Here is a 21,812-nt window from a genome sequence, read left to right as displayed (position 1 = left end):
ACAGCCTTGACATACTCCTTTTCCTACCTGGAACCAGTCTGTTGTTCCATGTCCAGTTCCAACTGTTGCTTCCTGATTTGCATACAGATTTCTCAGGAGGCAGGTCAGGTGGTCTGGTATTCCCATCTCTTGAAGAATTTTCCACTGTTTGTTGTGACTTTAACCTCTAGAATTTCCATTTGGACCTTTTTCATTGTTTTGAGCTCTCCAGTGTTCCACATGTGTTCACTCATTGTTTTCAGCTTGTCCTTTAAATCCTAAGGCATATTTATAATAGCTTTTCAAAAAGTCTTGTCATTATTGGGTCTATCCCTGTTGATTGTTTTATCTCTTGGTTATGGGTCACATTTTCCTACATCTTCATGTAACTACTCATTGGTAAACATTTTATGCCAAACACTGTGAATGTACTTTTTAGAGATTCTAGATTCATCTGCTTTTTGTAAAAATCTGCTTTTAAGTAGTTTTTATCCCCCTTTTCTGTTAGGCTGACAGCTGTTACATCTCTGGGCTGTCAAGATGCCTGCTTCTGGCCAGTTTATTCTCTACTCTTCCTATTTTGCTATTTTCTAATCTGCAGATGGCTAGCAAACATTCAATCTATCTTGTTAGCATTATATACAAAGTACAAATAAATAGACCTCGAGTAGTTCTCAGAAGACTCCTGAGTGAAGTATATAAACTTGACATATTTTGGTTCAGTTTGGATATTTAAAGATTCTTATTTACTTTTGGTAGTTGGTCTGAGATGCATGAAATATAATTTTGTGTTGAAATTATATCCTGAATAAATACAGTAGTTCTCAAAGGGGTGTCTAATTTCTGGTTGATGTCATCTGAAATTATTTGTGCATTTTTTGCTCATCTGCTTTGAGGTGTTAGAAGAAATATTTGTTGCTATCTGTGACGTTCTAGCAGTCTCCATTACTGTGGCTTTCCTCTCAGAAATTTTTAATCTCTCAAATATTTTCTTTAGCCTCTCTACCTTAACTCTAATGATGACTTTTTAGAAACTTGGTTTGTAAATCCCCACATAAAAAAGCTATTCGTATAGGCCAAATTGCTAAGTATTGGTCAGAAGGAAGCTAAATATACATGGCTGAAGGATTTTTACACGGCTGTGGGTCTGATCTCTTATCTCCCCTCATTCAGCAAAGTTCAATCTGAAATAAATGTAGTATGTTATTGCAAAGGCTATCTTTAGTTTCATTCGTCTCATTTGGGGTAGGGGGGATTGTTGAATTAAAGTTACAGGTCTCTTCTTTAAGATCTCTCTCCTCCACTTTCATTCCTAGAATGAGCTTTTCAGAGGTTAAACCTAAACTTTGCCAAGTAAATGCCGATCTCTTGGAAAGACATTGGCACCTTTTTTGTTTTTCTGTACTTGTGTTCTTAACCTAAATCAGCAAAACTTCCTCTTTTTCAGCTCTCCCAGAAGCCATTCTCCGTCTGTCACATACTTTACAGAGCTCTGGAGTAGTCTTGGTTTTTAATGATAAGAATCAGTGGGAAAAGAAGACTTAAATTTCTTGCTTTCAGAACTGGACCTTTTAGAGAGCAACCTAGAAATATAATCAATTTTCCTGCTTTAGACTATAAGGAAACTTTTTATAGAGAAACGTTGGTGTTTTGACAGAGAAATAGCAGCTCAGTCTAGAGGCTTCTTTAGCGGTTTCAGATGCAGGTCTTTCGGGGTGTATACTTTTGCAAAGGGCAGAGACTTCACACTGATGTAGTCTCAGAGGTGGTGTTGTGTAATAGCGGCCCTGTAATCATGGTAGGAGCTCTGATTATCAATCCTTGAGTAACTAAGAATGGTACCAGAGTGGCATTGGTCCAGATGGGGTTGAGGGAGACAAACAGCCTTAGCCTTTCCTGTGATTAGGCACTGGATTAGATTAAAGCATAATCAGATTCTCTGTGATCTGAGTAAAGTGCTCTCAAATTTGGCACCAGTGGGAGCAGTTTGTCAGCCCTGGAACTTGAAGTTTTCTTGCATGTCAGAGAAGAGGTTTCTGACTCTGCTCCCTGTACCGTCCATTGTCTTTAAATTCTCCGTGAAAGAATTTCCAGGTGGCCTGCTTTGAAGGGGAGTAGAGGCTGGACCGGGCTGATACCTAATCTCGTGGACAGATCAGATCAAAGATTCCTTGTGTGTGTGATATTCTTAGTTGAGCCCTTGCATCCCATTAAGAGTTTAGCTTGTCCTCACAAGACCCTTGTGGCATACATGGCAGGGCGATAATCCCTTTTTATAGCTCAGGGAATGAACACCCTGCGAAGGCAGCAAGTGACCAGCTCCAGTCCCTGCCAGTTTAAATCGTGATGCACTGACTCAGACCTCCTCTCCTGACTCTTTGGTTAACATTCCTTCTATTACGTTATCTGAAGGGTCAAGGTTGATCATTTAGAGGAAGAGTTTTCACTCTGGGATGAAATAAAGTAGAAATTGTCATAGTCTTGTTTGACATTGACCAGAACGGGTCTCATGAATCTTTAGAACAGGGATTCTAACCTTGATTGCAGTCTAGAACTCCCCAGGAGTCTCAGTAAATACTGATACCCAAGTTCCTACCCCAGAGGTTCTGGTTTAATTGGTCCGGAATATAGCACAAGCACTGAGATTTTTAAACATTTCCCAGACGGTTTTAATGTACAGCTGTGCTTCAGGACTCGTCTTCACTTAGGCTGTATCTCCTTTCTGACTCTATTTTCCTTTTACCCACTTATGGAAGAGGTTTCTATATTTATTAAGACCAGGATCGGGTCAGACGTGCTGGCGAAAAGACTCAATTAAAACTGAGTTTTCCAGTGTTAAGAGCATAAACTATTAACATCAAGAGAAGCCATAAATTTATTTAAAGAAAAAGATCTTGGAAAGACAAATTGTTATACACACCAAAGGCTATATGAGCTAAAGGAAATTAGAGATGAATCTCTTGGCTTTAAGGAATTTCATTGTGTAATGGTGTTGTGTGTTGGAATCATTTCCCTCTATATACAGATGCATGGAAGAAAGGAAACCTTGGTTAACTGCATAAATATTTGCCTGTCCCACATAAATCTTTTTTGGGGGAAGCAGGCAGAACATAAACATCTGGAATGAAAATATTTGCTTGTCCAGAAGTTGATTTCTCACCCCCACTACTGTGGCTGCCTCTGCCCCTTGCCAGTTGACAGAGCAGCCTTTTATGTTGCTGCTTGAGCCCTAAAATCAAATCACAGATGATCAGGAAAAAGATACTGAAGTAAAAGAGCCGAACCCAGTCCTAGGTGTTCAGGCTCAGGGCAGGAGTGCTGCAATTTCATATCATCACTGCCTTGCCAGGTGTTGGATGTGACTGAATCTGAGAATTGCTGTCCTGGGTTGATCAGATCACATCTCCCCAGGCCCCCTCCGCGTGGAATTCGCAGGAGGTGAAAATACGCCATGGATGAGCGTGAGCCTCCTTCCCACGGCTTAGTGACAGGCCCCCCGAGAGCTCCGTTTCCATGCAAGAAACCTTTGAATTTTCAACCTGTGCCAAGCTGCAATCTTTCGTCAATCTGCCCCAACTATTTCTAGCAAATTCTTTGGCTGACGTGGCATGTAGAACAAAGTCCTATTAATGCCAAACTTATTTCATTCCAGCTTCAAGCGGTGGACATTTAGCGTAGGAGCATTAATGGAAAGGCAGACTTCAGAGAAGAAATTTCCTTCTGCTGTTAAATCTTATATTAAACCGTGCTTCCTCAGAGGCCTCTGGCTGCGGGAAGCAGTGACGAGGCTGGAACTTGGCAGATGGCTGTAGCTGTGGCTTCCTGGAGGCCTGTGCGGGGAGACGATTGTTTATATATTGGTTTTCATTTATGTATTGGTCTTATTTTCATCTTCCTGAGGTGCCCAGATGCTATGGTGATAGATTGGTTGGAAACGACTGATTTGTCAGGGTTCCGTGGGGGACGTAGGTTTCCTTCTTGTGTGCAGTGGAGTCTAAAATGTTTAATTAGATGCCGAGGCATTTCTGCGTGGGTCCCCCTCTGCCACCCCACCACCCCCACCCCAGGTGGATGCCATTCCTCAGTTTGGAGAGGGTCTGGGGTTTTTCTGGGCCTGACCTCCTCTCCTTTCATTTTCTCTTGATGCAACCTTCATTCCTTCCTTCTCTGAGCTGCTGTTTTTTTTCTCCCCCTGTCGTTCTTGTTCTAGAAACCGCCTTCATGTGACTGCTGGAATTTGCAGAGCTGATTCGTGTTGGAAACCTAGTTGTCAAACAGGTCCAAACCAGACCTAATGAAATAATGTAGTTGAGCTGATACGCAGTGAGAGGAATATTAACTACCTGCCACTTATCTGTTTTATTCCAGCTCAACTTTTCCAGAAAACTTACCTTGTTCTTACCACCTGCCAGGCAGTGCCCTAGATGCTGAGGATACAAGCATGAGGCTTCTGTCCCTGAGCACCACATACAGGCAGACATGTGTGCACAGCTGTGACACCATGGAGGTGCCCCAGTCATGGGGTGAACAAAGCCCTGGGGGTCACACCAGCTTTGATGTGAGCTTAGGGAAAAGGTCAGTGTTTCAGGCAAATGTGGAGAATTCCAGGTGGAGGGGACTTGTCAGATAGCAAGAGGCTCTGGGGGTATGACATAGGAGTAGATATGGGAGGTGAAGTTTGGAATGACCAGCGTTCCTACCTGAGGGGTGTATGCTGAGTCGCTTCAGTCGTGTCCGACCCTTTGCAACCCTGTAGGCTGTAGCCCACCAGGCTCCTCTGTCCATGGGATTCTTCAGGCAAGAATACTGAAGTGTGTTGCCATTTCCTTCTCCAGGGGATCTTTGGAATCGAACCCATGTCTCCTGCATTCCAGGAAGATTCTTTACTGCTGAGCCACTGGGGACCCCCTTCTACCTGGGGGTAGATAGGAACATCAAGAAGTGGGGACAGTGAGAAATCCTGGGAGGGGGAGATGAGTTGAATTCTAGACACGATTAAACAAAACTTCCAGACACCTGTGAATTCTAGGTGGTTGGAAATATGGGTTTAGGACTGACTGGGGGCAATGGCACAGGGGATGTGGATTCAGAAGGATGACCTGCTAGGGGTTGAAGGCTGGAGTGTGAAGCCATTCGAAAACCTGGACCCAGAGGCGCAGGCATCAGAGCCTGCAGGAGCCTAAGTATTTTAGAGAAAGAATAGAGATTTGGGAAGCAGACAGAGGCAGGTGGCCAAGGGACCAAGGGAGCCTCGCCAGCCTTCTTTTTCCTTCCTCTGACTGGTTCTGCCACACTTGGGGGCCCCCGAGCCCCGCGCATAGCTCTCAGGCTCACGCAGGCTTGCAGTCCAGCACGCTGTCCTGAGCTGCTTGCCCTTCGTCTCATCTCTTCCTCAACCACCTCCCAGCTTCAGAGCACTGTCTTCACCAGCCACAGACCCCACGGCTTTCCTTCCCTGCTGGCATCAAGAATCAGAGCATCCGTTTCTTCCCTTTGTTTTCTGATTGTGTGTCCGGACCTCTGCTCTGAAGAGCCGGTGCTCGGAGCCGTCTGCTCTTTGATTTTCAGTAAGAAACGAAGAGCCAACCTGAGCCCGGTGTGTGGCTCTTCCCTGGCCTGAAGCTGGAGGAGCTCAGCCTTGTAGCAGAACAGGAGGAGCCCTTCTTTCCCCTCCTTCCTGGAAGTAGGGTATGTACGTCCTCCGGCCTGACCACACGCTAAAGATTGGCAGGCCAGCTCCTTCCTCAGTGACAAGAGGAGGCCGTGTGTGCAGGGAGAAGGCAGGGTTCAGTCTTCACTGCTTTGGAGGAAAGGGAGACTTTGTGCAGTGGTAATGCTGGGTTTTGTCTTTTCCCTGTGACCGCAAGCAGGGACCGGATAATCCCACCACTCAGCTTCTGGCCGTTATCTTTGCTCCGGTGGGGCGTGGTCTCTTGAAACCGTGCCCCTGACCACTGAAGGGAGGATCATGTGGCCAAGTCCCTGCGATCCTACCATCTAAGGTGTGTTTAGGGGGCATTCGCACCCTGGCCACCCTTCCAGATGGTCTCCCTGATATCTGAGCTCCACCAGTGCTGCAGAAGCCACCCTGGGTCCTGGCCTCAGCTCGGGATGGAAAACAGGCTGGACTGAACACCTGGAAGACATCCTGAAAGCTCTGGTTCAAAGCAGCCCCTGTGCGGTGGCAGCCTGGTAGTCCTGGCTCTTGCCATGTCACTCTGATCATTCTGACGTTTCCTGTAGTGGTTTGAGCGTGTTATAGTCTGAATATTTAGGTCCGTTCATCCCGCCAGGGTAACAGGTGCTGCACGCCCAGTGCTGGTCAGTGCTGGTTTATCATCCTCCTCGTCACAGGACTGAAAAGTGTGTGGTGTCTTTCTCCCCCGGGGTCACGGTGTTTTCAGCAGCAGCCTGTGTTGAGTTGTGCAGTTTCCGCAGAGAGGCGCCGAAAGCTGAAATGCATTCCTGTTCCTTCGTCCGTGCCCGCCTTCCTAGGGTGTGTTTATGTCCCCAGCGGCCCTTGTAGCAGCCCCACCAGCTTAGCTGGGAAGCGTCTGACGCTTGCAGTGCTGCCCCTTGGGGGGGCCTGAGCCAGCACCCCCCTCTCCAGTCTTGGAGTGCCAGAGACCCCAATGTCTGATGTTAGCAAGGCTGCAGAGGCTGCTGGGGGTGGGGCACCAAGGAAATGCCTAGACTGCTCTGTGAGATGGTGACTTTTTAAAAATAATTGCCGGTAAAATACACATAATGTTTATCATTTTAACCATTTTAAAGTGGACCATTCCGTAGCATTAAGCACACTCCCAGTGTTGTGTGGTCATCACCACTGTCCCGCTCCAGAACTTTTTCATCCCTCCAGATGGGAACCATGTACCCCCCACCCCCACCTCAGTCCCTGGCAACCACCAGTCCGCTTTCTGTCTCTATGCAGTTTTCTACTCTGGACCTTTCACATAGATGGAATCACGCGATATGTGACCTTTATGATGTTTTCAAGGTTCTTCCATGTTGCAGCACGTGTCAGCTTTATTTCTTTTTTATGTCTGAATAATATTCCTTTGTATGGATATACTGCATTTTGTTTATCCATTCACCTGTTGATAGACATTTGGGATGCTTTACTTTGGGCTATTATTATGAATAATGCTGCTTTGAACATTCACGTACTTGTTATTGGGTGCACACGTGTTTTCAGTCCTTTTGGAGGCATATGTAAGAGGTTGCTCTTATGTGTATATGGTAATTCTGTGTTTACCTTATTGCAGAATTGCCAGTTTTCCACAGCAGGAAACTGTGGAAATGTTTACGTTCTCATCAGCAGTATGAAGGGAGGTGGTGACTTTTGGAGCCAAGTGTGCCAGCCCCTCTGGCATAAACCAAGGTGCTTCTCTGGGGTGAGCCTCAGTGGAGGGTGGACCAGTGGTGTCGGGAGTGGGTAGGGCGGGGCTGCAGGGCCTGGGGACTTAGAGTTCACACGTGCAAGTGGGCGGGGCCTAACCCTCAGGGTGGTTGAGCTGCTCCAGTTTGGTGGGAATGTGCGATGGGGAGTGTGTGACGGGGAGTATGTGATGGGAGTGTGCGAAGGGGAGTGTGCAATGGGAGTGAGTGATGGGGGGTGTGTGATGGGGAGTGTGCGAAGGGGAGTGTGCGATGGGAGTGAGCAATGGGGAGTGTGCAATGGGGAGTGTGTGAAGGGGAATGTGCAATGGGAGTGAGCAATGGGGAGTGTGCGATGGGAGTGAGTGATGGGGAGTGTGCGAAAGGGAGTGTGCAATGGGAGTGAGCTATGGGGAGTGTGCGATGGGGAATGTGCGATGGGAGTGAGTGGTGGGGAGTGTGCGAAGGGGAGTGTGCAATGGGAGTGAGCGAAGGGGAGTGTGCGATGGGGAGTGTGAAGGGGACTGTGTGATGGGGAATGTGCGATGGGAGTGAGTGATGGGGACTGTGTGATGGAGTGTGCGATGGGGAGTGTGCGAAGGGGAATGTGCAATGGGAGTGAGCGATGGGGAGTGTGCGATGGAGAGTGTGTGTGATGTGGAGTGTGTGTGATGGGAGTGTGTGTGATGGCGGGGGGTGTGTGGTGGGGGGGCGTGTGACAGGGAGGGTGTGTGACGGGGAGTATGTGTGGTAGGGAGTGTGTGTGATGGGGAGTGTGCGACGGGGCAGTGGAAGGGCCAGGTGGTGGATCAGGAGGGGTGATGCAGGGGGAGTCTGTGAGTGGAACACGTTAGGCCCTGAGCTTGGGATGCTGGCAGGGGGTGGCCCCCCCAGGGAGACAGGTTGCACTGAGGCAGGCCCAGCCCGGCTGCCAGACGAGGCTGATGGGGGGAGGAGGGGGAGCGGTGATGGGGGAGGGGGTGCTTCACTGGGCTCCCAGTGGAGGTGCTGGCTCTTAACCCAAAGCAAAGTGCTCTCCTGAGATAGAGGTGAAGTTCTGAATCAAGCATGTCAGGGGAATTCCAGGTCTTCAAAACTGTTCTTGAAAACCTCTCATTGCCAGGACCTAGGCCCTTGGAAGCTCAAAAGCCAAAATTGAGCTTCTTTTGTTTACTTTCCAGTGGTGGCTTTTCTTTCCTGGAAGCAGTGGAGGCCAAGGTCTAGTCTGAGTGGGAAGGGTAATGGGTGAATAAAGAGATAAGGGGAGAGGTGGCAGGTGGGTAGAATTGAATATTTGAGGCCCTCTGGCAGCTGTGCTGACTGGCTCAGGACTTAGGGTACTTAGCACTTAGGTGGGGGCAGGGAGGACCAGAAAGGCCGATGTCAGAGGCTCTGGGACCAGGCAGGTGCTTCAGGGCTGTCCCAGCTCCTGGAGAGACCCAGGGTCAGGCCACCATAAATCCACAGCAGCCCCAAAGGGTGCAGACAGAGTTGGGGTGGCCCCTTCGCCACACCTACGCTCTAGGAGCCCAGCCTGCATCTGGCCAGAGGCCCCCTTCAGGGTACATGGGCCAAGCCAGTGCCACCTTATAAACAGTGTTCTAGTTTGTCAGCATTATGTTTTAATAGTGATGCTTCTATGTCTGCCACCTCCTTGAAGCACCTGGTAATCAGGAAGCATATTCCCAGTTTACAGATTGAAGTTGAGAAAAAGAATGGCTTTCAAATTTCCGTGATTAGGAAGAGACAGAACTAGGACACACACCTGGGACTTCTAGCTCTAGATTCAGCCCTCTTTTTAGTTTGTTTTCCTTCTGGGGGAAGCTATCTGATACTGGTGCTAATCTTTTCCTACACTCTCTTTGTTAGAACGCATGATAGTCTTGGGGTCATGAGATGCTGGGAAGGATCAGGATCATGTCTGATTCACATGCAGGGAGCTTGCCCGCTCTCTAGGCTCTGGTCAAGTAGATGGATCTGCTTTCCCTGCCTCTGCCGAGACCATCCCGGCCACCCCCCCACCCCCCCCCACCAACTATCTCAACCCCTTTCCGGGCAGCAGCGTTCTAAAGAGCCAGCCCACACCTAAAGTCTGCTTTTTTGAGATTTTTGGGTCAAGCCTCAATTCTGTCGAGGCAGAGTTTTGCATCTCTGGCTGCAACCTTGGCTTTCAGCATATGGTAAACTCTACTTGAGGGCAACATTCAATTATGAAAATCTATTTCTCTTGCCACATTCAAAAAGTCTCCTAATGTGCCTTTGTGCACTCACAAATTTAGTGACACATCACTAAATGTGTATGTGGTTGCCATGGAAATGTCTCTCTTCTGACATGGCATTCCAAGAGCAAAGAGAAGGGAAGTTTTCTTTGTAAAGAGAAGTGGAGCAGAACTTGGCTAATTGTCATCACACGAATCCCCAAACTGTCATTCTTCCCTGACTACCTGTCTCCTGCTTCCTGTCAACGATATAATGGTGGAAGCCAGATCAGCTGCTGTGTTTCTTGAGGAATTTCACGAGCACTGTTCTTAACCTTCATGCCAGGCACGTACCAGGAAGGACCCCAGGACTCTTGATTTGAGTTTTCATCTGGCTCGGAAAGGGTACCTTCCAGACTGTCTAGCACTCGCTGCTCGTAAGCACTTAATTCGCATAAGAACCCTTGGCACCAGTTTCTTTGCAGAACATGCAGGCTGAGCAGGTCTCCTGAAGATGCTTTGTGTTTTCCACCAGAGACTCTGAGCTTCAGCTTTTGTCCTCGTGACCAATGCACCATGTGATGGCACCCAGAGCATGCTAGTATTTAATACTAAAAGTTAAAAGTTAAGTGTTAGTGGCTCCGTCGTGTACGACTCTTTGCGACCCCACAGACTGTAGCCCGCCAGGCTCCTCTGTCCATGGGGATTCTCCAGGCAAGAATACTGGAGTGGGTTGTCATTCCTTTCTCCAGGAGATCTTCACGACCCAGGGATGGAACCTGGGTCTCCTGCACTGCAGGCGGATTCTTTACCATCTGAGCCTCAAGGGAAGCCCAACGTTTAATACTCAGGCACCTTTTCAATGTCAGAAATCCCAGTATTTTCCTAGTAGTGATGTGAATCCACAGAGCGTGGGGAGGGGTGGAGAAGGGCCTCAGGGACCTAGGTCTGGCTGGTGCCTTCCTGTCTCTCTGGCTCACCCTGGCCCTGTTTTCACCTCTCTTCCTGTAGACTTTCTTGACCAAGCCTCTCTATGGGCAAAGACTTCCTTGTATCTCTGGACTTTACCGGCAACTGAGGGGATCCTTGGTCCATACTGGCTGACCCTTTGACTGCACTTGCTTTCCCATTCTTGGGGCTGCAGAGCCATTCTTAACGGTTCTGAAGTTCAAGCTGATGGATCTTCTTGCTGTTAGAGTTTACCCATGGTGAGCTCTGCAATGGGAGCCTCCACTTCTTGCCCTGAACACCTCCCTGGGGACCTAGCTGTCCTTTCCATTCTCGGCTGCTCCCTATTTCTCCATGGGCCCCTTTGTCCTGTGAGGCTCTGCTTTCATTTCCCAGGTAAGAGATGCTTTCGGGGTTTCAGAGGCCATCTGCCCATACATATGTTTCTCTTTCTGGCATCCAGTACATGCATGGTTTTTGGGCTGGAGGGTCCTAGAGTGCTGGCTTCCCTGCTCCATGGGGACCTCGGGGTTCCTGGGGTCCTGAGAGCCTGCCTGCTGCTCTTCTCCAGCTGACCTGCCTCTGATGGAAGGAGCCGGCTCCTGTGCAGCATAACAGGGTGAACCCAGAAGTTGAGCATTATTTCAGCCTTGTTACTTCTGATGTTGAAGATGCCAAGGTGTTCCATCTCGCCCATAACTGTGCTGGCTCCCAAGAAGACCTTCAGCCACCGGCCAGGCTGAGATGCCAAAGTGAGGGGACAGAACCTCTGTTTCTGAGTCAAAAAGCAGAGGGTACAAATTCTGGCAGCCGCTACGGACACAGGCGCGCATCCCCCAAGCAGTTGGGCTCCTGTGCGTCTCCGCTTACCCTGAGCAGGGGTAGTTCTTTTCTGCCACAAGACAGAGTGTCCTCCTTGCCTTTATAAATCAGGTCCTCAGCATTGTTTCTTACCCAACATTTATTTCACCTGCCCTCAAGGGATGGATGGATGAGGAGGCATCTGGTTCATTGCTGGGCTGTGACCTTGGTGAGTACGTTTGACCAAGAGCTGAAGGTTCTAATAAGGAACTCTGTAGGCGTCTGGAGCCTTTTGCTCCCAAATCAGTGCCTGGTGCTCGGGATGCTGAGGCTCTAAGACACCCGTCAGCCTCGGCGACAACCACAGCTCCAGGCTGCTTCCATGTAGCTGCTTCTGAGCTGGTTCTGAGCTAGTTTGGGGGGAGTACTGAGAGTCCCTGAGAGAGACCAGGTCAGACATTTTCCGCTTGACTCTGTGGCCTAACCAAGTCTCTCCTCGAGTAAAGGACAGGGCCTTCTACCCACAGGACACTCTTCTTCGGCACAACACAGAACTCATCTCTGACATTTCACATCCTGAGTTCTCTTTCTGCCATTTTAGTCTCTGATAAATCTACCACACTTGGATGTATAAATGGCTGTCAGAAGAGCTGGTTGCCCCGTTTTCCTCTTGGCCTGTGCACGTAACTATCAATTCAGTCCTTACAGAAGAGAAATAAAGAAGGCTTGGTTGCCTCCCTAATCCACACACCCTGTAATTCTCACCTGGAAAACCTGGCTCTCCTGTTTCAAATCAGTATTATGGCAAAGGCTAAAGGGAGGCTGTATTGCTCTTAGCTGAGTTTATTTTTAAGCTTATTTTCTTCACTTGTCCATTGAGTAAATAAGAACCCCTCAAAGGAGAACTGGAGGAGCTTGGCTTGGGAGAAAGGAAATGATCACAGCAGGAATCGGGGAGGGGAGCTTGGTCCTGGAGAGATCCCACCTGCTGAACCCTTGACGGGGTCCACCGACTAACCGACTAACGAGCAAACATTCTAGAAATCAGTGGATGCCAAGAACCAGGGGCCAGCCACCAGTGGGTTCTGAAGTGCTGGTTAGAAACTCGTTCCCATCCTTTCTCCTGTCCCAGAGGGGGACGTGCAGGCCTACCCTTGCCGAGGTTCCTTTCGTAATTGGGCCCCGCTGGTCGGAAAGACAAACTGCTCAGCTTGAGAGGCAAGAGGGTTCTTGGTTCTTCCAGGCCTGGACCCTGAGGTCGCTTGGCTGTTCAGCTGTGCTTTAATCCTCTCTTCCAGCTCACTGCCTTGTTTTGAGGCCAGGAGGGTTGCTCCTGGCTGCTCGTTGCCCGGCAAGTAGCAGAAGCGGACAGACCCCTGTCCCCGCTCTGCCCCTGGCATTTGTGAGCAGCCTCCTGGCAGGTGGGAAGGACACCCCACCCTCAGCTCTGTGGCCAAGACTCCTCCGGGCAGGCAGCATCCGTCCCTTCTGTGTCTGTGGGGCCGTGACCCAGTGCGAAAGAAGCTCCATTTCTTCAAGGCAGATGCTCTCTGCAGGGAGAGACTAACGCATGCCCTTCTGCCTCTTGTTGCTGAACAGGCCTCACAGAATTAACCTGCTTGTCCTTTAACCGCAGACGGTCCTGCTGGCCTGTTAGCGAGTGAGTGAGTAATAGTTGCTCAGCTGTGTTCAGCTCTGGCCTGTTAAAGGGCATTGTAATCCCCACCCCAGCCAGGACCTGGAGTTCAGCTGTGGGAAAGAAAGGAGGAGGTGCCCTGTGGGCAGAATTCTGCTTCGAGGGGTTAAGGAGGCTTATCTCCTGTGTCCTCCCTCCTGGGTGGTGGGATTTAGAAAAGTCATGGTCTTGTTCCACCTGCGGTGTGTTAGCAGTGGGGGAAGGGGCAGGGGTTGAGACCCTGCTGTCCGCCTGCAGTGGCGGAGGCCGGCCTGAGCAGGGATCGCTGAGTGCTCTGCAGACCCAGATGGCCGGTCCCGCTTCCCAGCGTTGGCCACCCGGAGCCACATGCTCTCCCTTTCCAGTGTTGTTTAGTCGCTCAGTCGTGTCCGACTCTGTGCAACCCCGTGAACTGCGGCATGCCAGGCTTCCCTTTCCTTCACCATGTCCCAGAGTCAGCCCCTTCATAACAGCTCCTGGCTCCTAAGAGTCTGTCTAGCTGACCCGGGGAGACCCCGTGCCCCCGGCTCTGCCCTGCGGAGCTTACACCTCGTTCCGGGGCTGGAAGGACTGAGCGGTTTCCAGCAGAGGAGGCCTCCTCGACTCCTGCCGGAGGGCCACTGCCGGCTTCCCGGGTTGCTGTTGGGAAACAAAGGGCTCCTCTGAGTGACACCGGGACTCTCTGCGAGTCCTCCTTGCTGCCAAAGAAGTCTGCTCAGCGCGGCAGAGTGGCGTTCTCCTGGGAAGTGAGACTCTGCTAATGTGTTCTCAGGTTCTGTTCCAGCTGGCGTGCGCCGTTCCCGCTCCCCGGGCTGGAAGGCCCCCAGCACCCGCTCAGGCATGGGGCCGAGCCGCTGGCAGCACTGGTGCGAGGCTGTTTAGCAGAGACTGAAGCCTGCTGCTGGCCCTCGAGTCAGACCGTCTTTGCCTCTGGTTCGACGACGGGTCATGCGAGCTGGGACCAGAGCCTCGCAAGGCAATGCTTGAGGGTGTCTTGGTCCTGAGCAGAGCTTGGCTGCCCTCCCACCAACATGCAGCATGAACAGCGGGGCCTCAAAACAAGGTACCGAACCACTGCCTCTGTTTCCTTTTCTGTACAATGGGACCGTCCTCAGGGCTGGAGACTATATCAAGTGCTTAGCAGAGTTCCTGGCACATCAATCTTAGCTTCCTATTGCATCTCCTCTGCTGAGACCCCTGAAAATTCCCCACCCCTGGTGGTCATGGCCCCAGCTCTGCAAGGGACTTACAGGATACCATCTTTTTGTGCTGCAATGCAGCTACTGTGCACAGCTTATCCAGATGCCTCCTAATTAGATGTCTGTCACCCTGCCCTGGATGCAGTCCAGGTGGGGAGCTCCGTGGACTCCCTGAGTTTCCAGTAGGTGTCAATGTCCTGAGCCGAGGGGCCACGTCAGAGTGGGTATTGGTCTTAAGCTACGTTATCCAGGACCAGACTGCCATGGCTGGCCTCAGTGTTCCTCTAGTCTGGCTCCTATGGGAAATTGGCTGAGTAGCCAGGCTCTTTTCTAGGGCACAGGAGGTGAGGCATCTTTCACTTCAGTTCAGTCGCTCAGTTGTGTCCGACTCTTTGCGACTATGGGCTGCAGCACGCCAGGCCTCCCTGTCCATCACCAACTCCCAGAGTCCACTCAAACTCATGGCCATTGAGTCGGTGATACCATCCAACCATCTCATCCTCTGTCATCCCTTCTCCTCCCGCCTTCAATCTTTCCCAGCATCAGGATCTTTTCCAATGAGTCAGCTCTTTGCATCAGGTGGCCAAAGTATTGGAGTTTCAGCTTCAGCATCAGTCCTTCCAATGAACACTCAGGACTGATCTCCTTTAGGATGGACTGGTTGGATTTCCTTTCAGTCCAAGGGACTCTCAAGAGTCTTCTCCAACACCACAATTCAGAGGCATCAATTCTTCAGCGCTCAGCTTTCTTTATAGTCCCAACTCTCACATCCATACATGACTACTGGAAAAACCATAGCCTTGACTAGACAGACCTTTGTTGGCAAAGTAATGTCTCTGCTTTTTAATATGCTATCTAGGTTGGTCATAACTTTCCTTCCAAGGAGCAAGCGTCTTTTAATTTCATGGCTGCAGTCACCATCTGCAGTGATTTTGGAGCCCCCAAAAAATAAATTCATCCACTGTTTCCCCATCTATTTGCCATGAAGTGATGGGACCGGATGCATGTTTGGGAGGACAGTATTGGGGGGAACTGCTCTCTCTCTCTCCCTCTGTCTCTCTCTCTGAAACCTGTTGTCCATCTCTTCCAGTGCTTCTCAACTAGGGTAGTTTTGCTCCACCTCCCCGAACCTCTGGCACAGTCTGGAGACATTTTTAGATGTCATAACTGGGAATGCTGTTGGCATCCAGTGGGTAGAGGCCAGGGGTGTTGATAAACATTGACATTGTATAGAACAGCCTCCCGCAACAGAGAAGTATCCAGCCCAAAATGTCAATCATGCCGAGTTGAAAAACCCTGATCTATTTCCGGGTGGACAGAGAGAGAACCCTGGGAGCTCTGAGGATTGTTGAGCAGCAGCCTCCAGCAGCCTCGGCCCGAGTCCTCCGTTCCTTTCCATCCCACAGTCCCAGAGCCTAGAATTGCTTTTCTCTTACTGATGGGCTGTGCACCCGTGGACAAATGAAACCCTCCGAGCCTTAGTTTTCCTTCCTGTACGTGGAGATCCTGGAGGTTGCCTTTCCAGATGACAATCTGTCAGAGACATCTCATCTGATGTAGAGCTTCTGGTCTTAGGGGGCCCCAGGCTGCTATACAGATTCGTGAGGCACCTGACTCCTTCCAGAGGGGTAGGCTTTGTGAAAGGAAAGTGGTTCTGACTTATATTTGAAGGGACACTGCTGAGCTGGGTCCAGCCTCTGAGTTAAGGAAGCGCCATCCCATGGGGTGGGTGGGAGCCCACCCAGGTCCCAGGACTGTGCTGGTGCCAAAGCAGTTCTTCTCTCCTGCAAATAATTGTCCTTTCTTCACGCGCTGCGAGTTTTCAGCTTTAATCTGTGTGTGGCCACATTGGGAAGCCTGACTTGACAGCTGATGCCAGGGGATGTAATCTTCCCACGTGTAGGCTGTAAATTTTCCGTGGTTCCAAAGTGCCGTGGAGTTCACCGGAACACATGCTGTCCTCTGATCATTGAAGTGGCTTAAAACAAAGCTGGGCCTTATTGGTTTGAAATAAACCATCTTGTGAGCTAGGCTGTCTTAAAATGAAAAGAAAACTTAGAGCCTGTCTCTGATTGAGGGCTCCAGCCTATTTCATCCCCAAAGGTCACAGATTAAGGGATTCATTTACCATAGGATCTTGGGCAAGTCTTTCAACTTCTCCAGGGCCAAGTTTCATCTCTGAAATGGGGGGGCCCAGACCAAGTCTCAGAGTCTCCTTCCGGCTGGCAGCCTCTCGCTCAGATCCTGGATTTTGTGGAACTTAGGGAATGTGTGCTTGATTACTGCTCCTCCAGGGCTAAAATCACCCCTTCTGAAAGGTGAGAATGAGCTGAAGAAATGACCCTCTCTCCTCGCCTCGTTGACACGATTCTCAGAGGCTCTCAAAATACCAGATGCCTGGTTTCGTCACACAGAACCGGCCAACACGCGTAGTTTAAATCTCTTTCCTTGGCTTCATGGGAGTGAGCTGAGTTTGACAAATACGAACAGAAGACTCTTCTCTGGCTCTTCCCCAGCCCTTGGGGACAGAGGTGATTGATGTGTGGGGCAGCATGAGGCTGGTTCGAAGGCAGGCTCTTCCTCCCACACCCCTTTTCAACTCCTGATTTCTCGCCTCGGTTCTGTTGTCAGCTTCAGATCAGGAGTGCTGACTTCCCAGTCTATTGGTCGAAATCTCTTCTTGTTTAAAACCCTCTGGAAAATGCCAATTTTCCCTCAGGGACTCATTTCAGTGGTTAATAAGACAACAGAAAGAAATTCAGTCTCACCAAAACCTCAATTCTCCTGCTGCAGTTTGACTTCAAGAAAAAAATCTTATCCTTGAATCTGACAGTGTGAGATAGCTCCCCTGGGGGGTGGGAGAGCAGCTCAGGGCCTGGACTGAGGGTCCCCAGGAGCTGCTTCCTCTTCTAGGGGTGGTGGGGTGATGAATCCAGGGGGCTACAAAGCCAATGGGGGGCAGTCATAGGTTGGGATTATCCTGTCCTTTTAAAAGACATTGTTTCATCATACAGCTACAGTCCATCTGGCTCCTCCTCCAGGACGAGTGATCTGCTCGTTTTAGTGGTGCTTTGGCAAAGTGTTAGCTGAAACCTGTTCCTCAAGTCCACAGGGTCAACTTTGTATTTGAAATAAATAAGCCTGTGTGTTAAATTTCTTCTAGGTCTCTACCTAGTGCAGAGAATTCCATGTGTGTTTCTCTGCTGTACGTCAGGCTGTGCTTTATCTGCTTAATTGTAGTGATTCCTCTGAAGGTGCTGTTAGAAGTGGAAAATGAAGACACGTGTTTGATCACAGCCGTGCGGGCATCTTGCTGTTTAGGTCCCTTGATCAGCCGGGAGTCCCAGAGGAGAGAGAGAGGGAGTGATAGGGCAACCTGGGTCATAACCAGGCAGAGGAAAGGTCTCGTGTGGGATCTGGTCAGAAGATGGATCCCAGAGCCTTCAACCTTCAAAACAAGAGCCTGTCATGGCCATGCTCACCATTACCCAATGACTAGTTCTGTGTCCGGAAACGCTTTCCTAGGAGTAAAGGAATTTGTCAACGGAGAAAGTGGTCCTCAACATGTGCATCTGTCCAGAGGTTAGAAGGAGGGGCAAAGGTTATGAGGGCAGAGGAGGGGGGTGGGTAGGGTTACTGGAAGTGGAGGAACGAAGTGGTGAAATTGGGCCCTGAGGCTTGAAGTGGTGGCACCTTCCTTTTTCAGTGGGAGATGCTTACCTTCTAGTGAATCATCCATACACACAGCAATTTATGGTCTTCATTATTCTTCAGCAAGAAATAATTTCCTGCTCATCTGTCACTTTAAGACTAAGGGCCTTCCACTCCCAGTGCTGAGAATATAGTAGCTTGTTGTACATCAGTTCTATTTATGTCCCATTGGGGAGCTCTGGGGGCTGCCCTTTGACAAACACACAAAAAAGAGATTGATACAGCAAGAGCCATAGAGAAATGAGAAGGCAGGACCGGGGAACTTGGTAACCTCATGTTAGGCCCTGTTACCCACGGGGGCTTTGGCCTCAATAAGTGATTGGTGGCTACCACTGCCCTCCTGTCATATGTCATCCTTACTATAGAATAAGAACCCCACGTAACTTGCGCCCCAAGTCACCTGTCCTGTAGTGTGGTTGGAGGAATTGAACCCTAGGCTGCGGCCTGCCTCTGGATGGAAGGATGGCCACACGCAGAGCCTGGCCTGCCACCCGGATACCTGCCCACTGTGAGGGCTCACCCACTCAAGGAGCATGTGCAGCCAGGCCCCTGTTGTGCTCTTCTCTGTTCCCATGCCCGCTTCCCTGCCCCCAGGCCTTGATCAGTCTAAGCCAGACCACATCCCCTGCTCTGCAAGAACGCCTGGTCTCACTCTGGGTGGCCTAGCCGATGTCAGTCGATCAAAGCCAAGACTCAGTAACTGCTGCCAGGAGGTGGGCCTTTCCCATTGGTTGTTAATCTCCACCATGGTTCTAGCCGACAGATATGGCTCTCCTTGTGTTACAGTTGAGGAAGCTGAGGCTCAGAGATGTTAGGCAACATGCCCAGTCACACAGCTAGAAAATGGCAGAACCAGAGAGGGAGCCTTGGTTATCCCATTTTGCCCTTGATGGTAAAATGCACAAACTATAGACTCTATGAGCTGGCATGAGTGCAGAGGGGGCTGGAGGCTTTCTGGGAATGAAGAGCAGTGGCTCTGGGATTGGAATGAGCCTGGTAAGGAGACAACTCACTGTCCCCCCCAACCTGCCTCCTGATGTCCTGTCTCTTCTCTGAGGTTCCTCCCATCTGCCTAGTTCATTGGCTCTCATATAGCCTTTCTCCTTTCTCTCTTATGGTCTTTAAAATAGTCTTCAAGGGACTTCCCTGGTAGTTAAGTGACTAAGACTCTGCACTCCCAATGCAAGGGGCCTGGGTTCGATCCCTAGTCAGGGGACTAGCTCCCACATGCTACAGCTAAGAGTTCACATACTGCAACTAAAGATCCTGCATGCTGCAGCGAAGATCAGAGCTGCCACATGCTGCAACTAAGACCTGGTGCAGCCGAATAAATGAGTTTTTTTAAACTTTAAAAAATAAAACAGTCCTCAAAAGTGGCCTCTTCTTTCCAGATGAGGAAACTGAGACTCGTAGGAAGGGCCTTGTCCTAGAGGGTGTAGCAAAGAGTAGAGTGAGTAGGACTTTGTGGTCCTGAGTCGTGCTCTCTCCATTTTCTCTTTCCCACCCTTATCCCAACCCCTAGCCCCACCCTCCCATAGTTGGGGTTTCCTATGTCCCCAAAATCTTATCTCAACCATTGTTCGAGAGGGACCCCATCTCCCCTGCACACCCCACCTTGTTCCTGAGCCCAAGGCTCAGGGGAGACGCATTAGAAGGGTGAGAGCTGAGGGTGCTTATTCATTCCCATCATCTGCCAGAGGACTTAGGTGTGGAGTCACCTGCTTGCCTGACTATTCCTGGTGTCACACACATGCACCCAGCTGGGACTCGAGAGTGACTTGGAGCCTCCAAGTCTACGGGGCTGGGGGGTTTGTCTTGTTGCTGAGCTGGCACCTGGGCAGCCTGCCAAGTCAGGGCCTCTTTGTTCTAGATCACTGTCTCCTGAGCCGTTTTCCCCTCCTCATGCCCCATGGAGTCAGCTCGGCCTGTGGTTCTACCTCTGTAGCTCCCCTGGCTCTGTCCTCCCAACCCTGCCCCAGATCTAGAATCTCTCTCACCTGGCTCACTTGGGGAGCTTCTGATTTGGCCCTCAGGCTACAGTTTTCTACAGGATGTGCTTCACAACCTAAAAAGTTCAGGGCTGGTTACATCCTTCTCAAGCCCTCCAAAAGGCAGCATCAGTCCCTCCGGGGAATAGCCTGGCATATACCCTTCCTCCTTAGGGGGAGGGGATGCTGGGGCACAGCTTTTAGAAACCCTAAATCCTGAAATGTAGTTCAAAAGAAATCCTTTTCTTTAATCATAAAAGTCACATGTTGTATGAACACTGATACAGCGGCTTTCTAGCTTTTCTGATTGCACGGTCCTGGGTGAGTCCATTGACGCTACATCTCCTGTGACCCCAAAGCAGGGCTGAGTCTGCCAGTGGGATGTGCCCCATGATGTGCTGGAGCTGAGTTGTGAGAGCCGTTGTTAAATTTTCAGAAGTTTTGCAAGCTGATTGTTAAAAAAGCCATTATTTTTAAATATATAAATTTACAGTTAAAGAAATTATACTGAAAGCAAAGGTAGCAAATACTCAAATCTCATTACTCCCTAACTTACTCCACTTTTTATTATTTACCTATAATAAATAGATAACCTCTTGAGGTTACCTATGTCTGTTGTGTCTGTATATAATGGTGTGGGGCTGTTTGTGTCTGTATATAATGGTGTGGGGCTGTATGTCTCTACCATCCTAGGTTTGGTATGGGAATACTTACACCACAGATATTGGCCAACCCTATAAAAAAGGGTTTTATTTATTGTTTTGATGATTATCGAGACTCAAGAAAGTGGTGTAGAAAATGTTAATAGTGCAGAGTAGGCTTTATACATGTATTATAAAAAGCGTGAAGAGTTGAAAATAACATTTTTCTGGCTTTCAAAAACTACTGCTACCAAAAATTCAGCAGAGAATCCACTCATATCACTGACAAGCAAATGAAATTCTGGTATGCTTTTGTTATTTCATTTTTGTCTTACTATTTAAGGTGAACAAAAGGCTTGACCAGTGCTTGTGTGGAAACTACCCCTCTTGTCAGCACATCACAGGGTTTGCTGCCAGTCCCAAGTGGTCTACCAGCTCCCTGCCTTTGATTGGCATGCTTCAGTCCCCTTTCATTCACTGGCTCATTGACTTAACAAATACATACTGTGTACTGTGTGCCAGACACCAGAGACACAGCAGTGAACAAAACAGGCAATCGACAGAATAACTCCATTTTCAGACCCTTCCCTCCTCCAAGGCACAAAAGCTCCCTCTCTGAGTCTTGATCTCCTTTTCCCGGGGTGAGCTCTGCCTCCATTTCCAGTCCTGTCTTTCAACTTTGAGCTGCTGGGGACGAGCCTCAGCCCGAGGAGGACAGAATCTGAGCAGAGTCATGTGGGAAAGGCTTGGAACTTGAATGAAGGCCGGGGATTGAATATTGAAGCAGCTTTTGGGACGGAGCCAGGAAGAGGGAAGCAAAATCAGTTTCTTTGAAGTTTGTGAAAATGGGATACATCCTCCCTACCTCAAGAATGGTTAGCTGTTCTCTGTGCTTCGGGAATGAAGGAGATCTAAAATGAGACCTTTGTACCTCAAAGGGCTTAAAATATTTAATATAAGAGATATCACAGGATAGCCTGCTGATTCACACCTCTGTTTGTTCAGCAAATACAAATGCCTACCCAGCCAGGTGCTCGCAAGCTCTGTGAGCTGCCAAGCCTCTCCCCTTGAGGGATTTTCAAACTTGTGGGACAGTTTATAATCCAGATTGATGGCCAGTGAGCACAGCGGTCAGAATGCCTCCCCACCCAGCCCCCACCCCAAGCCTTCTTCCTCTTTCTGGAATCAGGCCCCCACCCATGGACATCCAGTTGCTTCTCTGTTCTCTCCCTACTTAGCATTGATCTCATTTTGCAGTAATTAAGTATCTGAGTGCATGTTTGATGGATGTCTTG

At 49.5% G+C, this 21,812-nt stretch overlaps 1 protein-coding gene across 11 annotated transcripts in view; it reads left to right on the top strand.

The window, feature by feature from the left end:
• MAN1C1 (mannosidase alpha class 1C member 1) overlaps positions 1-21,812 on the top strand; it is a 155,278-nt gene that overhangs the window by 13,117 nt on the left and 120,349 nt on the right. For 2 of the 11 annotated variants that reach the window (XM_081586644.1, XM_081586643.1), the window contains exon 2: positions 13,751-14,041. The exons of 8 other annotated variants lie outside the window; for them this stretch is intronic. Coding sequence is in view for 1 of the 3 variants with exons in the window: in XM_081586636.1 (XP_081442762.1) it covers positions 7,245-7,373 (129 nt within the window). In the remaining 2 variants the exon portion in view is untranslated. Of the gene's footprint in view, positions 1-7,244; positions 7,374-13,750; positions 14,042-21,812 lie in introns of all 11 variants that reach the window. One more of the 11 variants, XM_081586636.1, reaches the window with a different exon arrangement.

The sequence above is a fragment of the Giraffa tippelskirchi genome, chromosome 3 (assembly GCF_054371585.1).
Source record: "Giraffa tippelskirchi isolate mGirTip1 chromosome 3, T2T-mGirTip1v1.2.pri, whole genome shotgun sequence".
NCBI classification, from domain to species: domain Eukaryota; kingdom Metazoa; phylum Chordata; class Mammalia; order Artiodactyla; family Giraffidae; genus Giraffa; species Giraffa tippelskirchi.
This window is presented reverse-complemented; position numbering and strand designations above follow the sequence as displayed.